We start from the raw sequence: 7,007 nt of genomic DNA, 5'->3' as shown, positions 1-7,007 counted from the left end.
ACGGAGTGCGACCCAAACGCAGCTCGTGAGACTGTAGAATAGCCGACCGTGTTTCCGAGGCGCCGGGCGACAACTACAACTCCCAGAAGGCTGTACGGCAGCCGGACCCTGCGGGCACTACATTTCCCAGGAGATTTCGAAACCCAAAAGCGGAAGTGGCGGGGACCTGAGGGCAGCCGCGGGAGTCTGTAGCAGACTTATAGTTCGAGTCTGGGCAGACGGGGCGGGGGGCCTGGGGTCTGGCTGAGCCTGAGCACCGCCATGAAGGACTCCCTGGTGCTGCTGGCCCGCGTGCCGGCCCACCCAGATTCCCGCTGCTGGTTCCTGGCCTGGAACCCTACAGGGACCCTGCTAGCCTCGTGCGGCGGCGACCGCAGCATTCGCATCTGGGGCAAGGAGGGTAAGGAAGGATCCGGCCGCCCCGCACCCCTCTCCTGGGGCCTTTGGTCCTAGAAGCGTTCCCCGTCCTTCCCTTCTCCCCCCCCCTTCCCTTTCAGTGACACCCCAAGGGGAAGCCCCCAAATCTGGTGCAATGCCTAATTATACTAATCAGCGCTTCAAAGTTTGCGAAAAACTTTGCATTCACAGGGATTACAGTTGTGATAGTTAGGCTCAGACAGGTTATAGTGATTTGTTCTTGATGCCTAGTATAAGCAGAATTCGAACCCAGATCTTCCCGGCTCCAGGTTTTTGCCATGTCATGCTATCCTCCTCCATTCACCACCCAGAAATTGTTCCCAAATTCTTCCCCTTCCCTCCCTTATCCCCCTCCAGGCATGCCACTGGAAAGAAGCTTAATGCCCTCGCCCCCTACTCTATAAAAAGTCTGGGTGGTATCTATCCCTGGTGCCAAAGCATCAGTTATTATCTTCCGTAATATAAGAAAAATCTATCCTAGTTTCCTTCTGCCTCCTTCATCCCCACATCAAGCTCCTAGGTTGATGCTCTGAACAGCATCATCTTTCTTTCTAGGTGATGGCTGGGTGTGTAAGTCTGTTCTGGCCGAGGGTCACCAGCGCACTGTGAGGAAGGTGGCCTGGTCCCCTTGTGGGAACTACCTGGCATCTGCCAGTTTTGATGCCACCACCTGCATCTGGAAGAAGAATCAGGATGACTTCGAGGTAACTAGGCTGGAGAGTAGGTGTGTAGGATTTCTTCCAGCTTTCTGGCTGAGGATGCTTGAATCCTGAGCCCACCTGTGCTTGGCGGTTTCAGTTCATTTCAATTAAGCATTTGTTATTATTATTACTATTGTTTATTAACTGGGTACTAGGCATTCTGCTGTGTGCTGGGGCTACAAAGTCAAAAATGGGGCTCTCCATGAGTTTGGAATGTAAATACAGATAAATGCAAATAAATAAATAAATCATTTAGGATAGGTGAGGGAAACAACATTGATGGAAAGGGTCAGGAAAGGCCTCCCTAGACCCTCTCCTTTTGCTGACCTTCACCCACTGTACTTTTTCCAGTGTGTAACCACCCTTGAAGGACATGAAAATGAAGTAAAGTCAGTAGCTTGGGCGCCATCTGGTAGCCTTTTGGCCACTTGCAGCCGGGACAAGAGTGTCTGGGTCTGGGAAGGTGAGTGGAATGTCTTGAGGGGAGAGGGTTAAGACAGCTGGTCAATTGTATCCTTCTTAACATGGCCTTTATGGGCTTGGCTGTTGGGCTCACAGTCCCATTACTTCCTACAGTTGATGAAGAGGATGAATATGAATGTGTCAGTGTTTTGAATTCACATACACAGGATGTTAAACATGTGATATGGCACCCTAACCAAGAGGTAAGAGTCTGGGGTAAGGGCAACTCTTGGAACAAAAAGATATGGGACCGGGAGAATCTCTGATGTTCAAGTCTTAATTCTGTCCCTCCCTCCTGAGCTTTGACTCAAAGTAGTTGTGCTGTAAATTGAAACCTTGATTCTACTCTTAGAAACAGATGTAATGAAGCCCCTAAAGGCTGTAGGAGCCTGTGAGGATAGTGGGAAGAGATAGTGGGTTACACTGTAACCTCATAACATAGGCTGCTAGGTGGTACACTGGATAGACTTGGAGTCAGGAAGACCTGAGTTCAAAGCTCTCAGACATTTACTAGCTGCGGGACCTCAATTTTCTCATCTGATCTATGAAGATCAAAAGAGATACATGTAAATGCAGCACTTGTGATATTTGCAACCCTGAAAGCACTATACAAATGCCAGCTATCATTAACTTCTCTAGCAGTGTTCACATGTCCTGTGTCTTCTCCTAGCTGTTGGCATCAGCCAGCTATGATGACACAGTAAAGCTTTACCGAGAGGAAGAGGATGACTGGGTATGCTACGCCACCCTGGAGGGCCATGAGTCCACAGTGTGGAGCTTGTCCTTTGACCCCAGTGGCCAGCGCCTGGCATCTTGCAGTGATGACCGCACTGTGCGCATCTGGCGCCAGTACCTGCCAGGCAATGAGCAAGGTGAGTTGCCAGAAACCAAGGCAGAGAATGGCCTCTCCAAGACTTGGATCAGAGTCCTCTGGAGAATATCTACAAGAAGCAACTTGGATGTTTTTCAAACTAATTGGAGGCTTTTTGTAATAGGAGTAGTCTGCAACGGCTCTGACCCTACCTGGAAGTGTATCTGCACCTTATCTGGCTTCCATTCTAGAACTGTCTATGATGTCTCATGGTAGGTTGCTCTCATCTATGAAACTGGGACATACATATCCTGCCCTGACTTCTGCTCATTGGGATTGAGCTGGACTGTTGATTTTGCCAGATCTGGCCAATACCAACTTCCTGATGTAACAAGTGCACAGTCACTTCTTCTGGTCTGGGGATATTTAGAGAGCTTGATTTGGGCTATGATGATATGAACACCATTTCTCAGTGCTTATTTAGTATCTTATCATCAAGAAATACTTGAGTGCCTCTCTGGAGTATATGGAGTTAGTTTCCCCATACGAAGTATGTTAAGACTGGAAAGTAGTTTCAGCACTAATTCTGGCTGAGCACCAGGCCACCGTATTGAAAATGGCTTAAGGGACTTTTCAATCTCTACCAAGCTAAACCTGCCTCTTAAATTGCATATAAGCATGTTCATGGAGGTTTTGAAATGTTAGGATTATGTGGGTTAGTCTCTAGTTCTGCCCAAGAAAGACCTTGAGTCTTGTGGCTGAATCCTAAAGGGGCAAGACTTTTGAGTCCAGGCTGAAAAAACAAGTCCTTTCCCCAACATCATGATTCCAGTTCTGCTCAGAATTGACCTATGCATTGAAGAGCAACCCCTCTTTTCCTAGGTGTCACCTGACAGGGGCCCTGGCCACAGCTTGTGGTGATGATGCCATCCGGGTCTTTGAAGAAGACCCCAGCTCAGATCCTCAGCAGCCATCCTTTTCCCTAACAGCTCATCTGCCCCAGGCACACTCCCAGGATGTGAACTGTGTGGCTTGGAACCCCAAGGAGCCAGGCCTCCTGGCCTCCTGCAGTGATGATGGTGAGATGGCCTTCTGGAAATACCAACGACCTGAAGATCTGTAAGGCCCTTTTACCCCACCACACACATCCCCTGGACCTTCTGGCAGAGGGATAACACTGATATTCCCCAGAGGGGAAAAAAATCACGAGAATCCGTTTTCTTAGTCTACATAAAAAGCCAGAAGGGGCACAGTGCTAGCTTCACTCATTTTGTGTCTGAACTTAATCCCCTATTCGGTTTGTCAGCTGGTTGCAAGAGCCAAACTCCAGAATCACTAATAATTTTATCATCCTGTTACTTGGGCGCCCTGGTTAAATTGTGTAAAATAAATGTTTTAAAAATATCCTCAGCTTTTTGTCTGCATTAAGTTGGGTATAGAGTATTAATCAAATATCTACACTGTGCATGCATCCAATTGCCTGGGTTTCATTTTGAAAAACTCTCACCAAGGTGTGTGAATTAAATTGACTATTTAAGAGATGGCAACAGTATTGCATGCTAGAAATACCTTCAGTCACTTCTCATTTCAGCTCCGTGTCTCTGTCTCCCAAGCCATTCTTGCTAGTCTTATCACCACTGTTTATGACCCACTGAAAAATTCCCGGGGACTACAGGGAAGCTGGAAGGGGACCACCCAATAGAGCTGGTCCTGCTCAGATTTAGAAATAAAGAGTGGTTCGTGCATATTAGCACTTTCATATCCATTTCTCTCTATATAAAAACAAGTTAAATACAAAATAAATTTGTAAAATAATCTTGTGAAGGTACTAACAATGAGGACCAGGCAAGGCTTCTTGTAAAAGGTAGGGAGGGGCAGCACTAAAATTTGCCTTGTATTCCACAACCTTTTTGTTTGTTTGTTTTGGATGAGGCAATTGGGGTCAAGTGACTTGCCCAGGGTCACACAGCTAGTATATGTCACATTTGAACTCGGGTCCTCCTGAATCCAGGGCTGGTGCTCTATCTACTGTGCCACCTAGCTGCCCCCACAACCTCTTAATTGGAACCCAAGAATAACCCACTACCAAAAAGATGTTCAAATCCCCTTCAGATCAAATTTAGCACGTTTTCCAGCTCCACATACTTTCAAAGTAGCAGAAAATAGCAACTGAAGAAAATCCAGATTTAGCACATGCTACTTTGGCTTGTCAAGCCTGCCTGCATCACCTACTTAAAATGATACTGTGCATATGATCTGAAAAGAAATGAAGGGAGCTGGATGTAAAGCTCTCTGGAACAACAGGTGATTGTACTGTAGGGCTCACTGGGCATTTTATGCTGCCCTCTGGTGCTTAGAAACTAGGACTTCCAAATGCATGTAGCATGGTCAGTCCAAGGAAGTTTGGGTACAACTGGCCAACATGTTACCCTGATTGAATTAGCCATCCTTGTTATCCCCTAAACCATGAACCCAGTTTCTGATAGGACTTGAACCCTGACTCAAAATGTCTGGAGGGATACCTGGGAGTAGCAATTGGCCTCATAAGACACACACTTGCTGTGCTGAGTTTCATCGGGCCAACGGAGCAGGATGGAAGACCTATCTTAGCCAAGACGCTGACAATGAACCTTTACTACCAAACAGAATCATTTCAAAAAGTAAAGATAGTCAAGTAAGGGAGTCTTCAAATGATTTTACTAGGATATTCAAAATCAGCAAAGACCTACAAAGAACCACATTTAAAAAATACTGTACAAGTTTCATGGTTCAGCATAGCCAACAAAAACCAGCAAACATTTAAATCACTAAGGGAACTTAGGGTGCAACAGGATAAAGGGTAAAAATGTTGACGGCTAGGCTAACACTGGCATGATTCCCTCCCATAATGGATCTCTGAAAATCCAGTCTCGAGCAACTACACATTCCAAATCCTAGTTTATCATTTTTCTGTGAGTATATATGAATGCTCTGGGACTCAGTCAGAATCACTATCACTTTCTGCTTCCTTCACATCCACACTGAATTTGTATTCCTGGTCACAACCCATGTAGGCATCACTCATAAAGTAGAGAGTGTAATTATGGGCACCAGTGGCTGGAGCCACAAAATCAAGCTTCACCTAGAGGAGAAAAGGAAGCAAGAATGAAGTCGAGCAGTTCTGTAATTCAGAGAGCCTAGTTTTGTCCCACCCTGCCCTTCACCCCACCTCCCCTCAGTATTGCTTCTTCCCCATCAGGTAAGGCTTGAACAATTCACTCACCTTGGCCTTCTGTTGCAGTGTCAACCTTTTGATGGAGATGAGACTATTGGACTTGGAGTCTCCAATTACCACCCACCAGCCCTCCTCACGTTTCTATAAAAGTGAACAAAGTAAGGGACAAAAATATTCAGAATTCACCATTTATTGTAACAGGAAGAAACATGGAGTTTGAATCCTACCTCCTTATACTTACTAACCATAACTAGATGAATTTACTTCATGTTTCAAGTTTGTCCATAAAAAGTAGATACTACTTGTACTACTCACTTCACAAGGTTGTTAAAAGGAAAGTACTTCCATAGCTCTTTAAAGTGCTATGTAAAGTAAATGGGGGCTATTGAATATGTCAGAGAAAAGGCAGGAAATTGCCTGAGCTCTCCCCTATTTCCCTCCAAACAGCTTAAAATCAAGCCTCAAAACAAGTTCTGGAGCAACAGAACCCACAGATGAACAAGGTGAAACAATTTTCCAGCCCAAGACAACTTAGAAGGACTACAGGAAGGTCTGTCTGACTTGGGTAAAAGGGGGAGTGCATTCCAGGCCAGGCAGTGTCCTGGCAAGTCAGCAGGAGGCTTGTAGCCCCAGCAACCAAGGCCCCAAAGTCCCAGTTCAGCAGGCCAACTGTGAGTGTGAGGCCCCCAGCGCACCAGCACAGCAGGTAAGCTGCTAGTTCCTGATTACCTCTCCCTCCTCCCAAACACACACACCTGGCAAGCCACCAACCCGAGGTTCTGGTGCAGCAAACCAGTGACCAGACACCAGGCCCCCAATAGAAGCAGCTTAGGACAATGCTTCCTGTACCCCAGGAGCAGAGCTCAACTTTAAAATTCACAAAATAGACTGGAAAATGAGCAAAAAAAAAATACCCAAAACAAAATAAAAGGCCCTGATCATAGAAAGCTACTATGGTAACAAGGAAAATCAAAACAAACTCAGAAAAGGACAACAATGTCAAAAGGCCTATATGCAACACCTCAAAGAGAAATATGAATTGGTCTCAGGCCCAAAAAGTCCTCCTTGAAGGGCTCAAAAAAGATTTTAAAAATCAAATAAAAGGTGGAAGAAAAATTGGGAAAAGAATTGAGTGTTATGCAAGAGAATCATGAAAAGAGTCAACAGCTTAGTAAAGGAAGCACAAAAATGGGGAAGGATGTACAAAAATTCACTGATGAAAACAACTCCCCTTAAAAAGTAGAAAGAATTGGGGGGCAGCTAGGCGGCGCAGTGGATAAAGCACTGGCCGTGGATTCAGGAGGACCTGAGTTCAAATCCAGCCTCAGCCACTTGACACTTAACTAGCTGTGTGACCCTGGGCAAGTCACTTGCCCTGCAAAAATTTAAAAAAAAAAAAGGT

General features: G+C 45.8%; 2 protein-coding genes across 3 annotated transcripts in view; one reads left to right on the top strand and one right to left on the bottom strand.

Moving 5' to 3' along the window:
* Positions 1 to 220: 220 nt before the first annotated feature.
* On the top strand, positions 221 to 3,793 carry CIAO1 (cytosolic iron-sulfur assembly component 1). 2 transcript variants are annotated; one of them, XM_043981820.1, is made up of 7 exons: positions 221 to 400; positions 973 to 1,121; positions 1,470 to 1,581; positions 1,695 to 1,783; positions 2,251 to 2,452; positions 2,576 to 2,663; positions 3,381 to 3,793. In XM_043981820.1, exons 1-7 carry the CDS (start codon positions 262 to 264, stop codon positions 3,463 to 3,465), a joined length of 864 nt encoding a protein of 287 aa, XP_043837755.1. In that variant the 5' UTR covers positions 221 to 261; the 3' UTR covers positions 3,466 to 3,793. The 2 variants fall into 2 exon arrangements, with proteins under 2 accessions (XP_043837755.1, XP_043837754.1); XM_043981819.1 differs by having other exon boundaries at positions 3,274 to 3,793.
* A 1,273-nt stretch (positions 3,794 to 5,066) lies between these two features.
* SNRNP200 (small nuclear ribonucleoprotein U5 subunit 200) overlaps positions 5,067 to 7,007 on the bottom strand; it is a 40,159-nt gene continuing 38,218 nt past the window's right edge. Inside the window, exons 44-45 of the mRNA XM_043985047.1 lie at positions 5,654 to 5,746; positions 5,067 to 5,512 (exon numbers count right to left, since the gene is read on the bottom strand). Of these exons, the coding sequence (XP_043840982.1) occupies positions 5,369 to 5,512; positions 5,654 to 5,746 (237 nt within the window). The 3' untranslated portion in view covers positions 5,067 to 5,368. The remainder of the gene's footprint in view (positions 5,513 to 5,653; positions 5,747 to 7,007) is intronic.

This window comes from Dromiciops gliroides, chromosome 2 (genome assembly GCF_019393635.1).
Source record: "Dromiciops gliroides isolate mDroGli1 chromosome 2, mDroGli1.pri, whole genome shotgun sequence".
Taxonomy (NCBI): domain Eukaryota; kingdom Metazoa; phylum Chordata; class Mammalia; order Microbiotheria; family Microbiotheriidae; genus Dromiciops; species Dromiciops gliroides.
The sequence above is the reverse complement of the archived record's forward strand: the minus strand, read 5'-3'. Positions and strand labels throughout refer to the sequence as shown.

Coding starts and splice junctions, on each gene's coding strand:
- CIAO1 (XM_043981819.1), top strand. CDS start 262: ATGAAGGACTCCCTGGTGCTGCTGGCCCGCGTGCCGGCCCACCCAGAT. Junction 1,784..2,250: donor TATGGCACCCTAACCAAGAG/GTAAGAGTCTGG, acceptor GTCTTCTCCTAG/CTGTTGGCATCAGCCAGCTA. Junction 2,664..3,273: donor ACTGTCTATGATGTCTCATG/GTAGGTTGCTCT, acceptor CTCTTTTCCTAG/GTGTCACCTGACAGGGGCCC.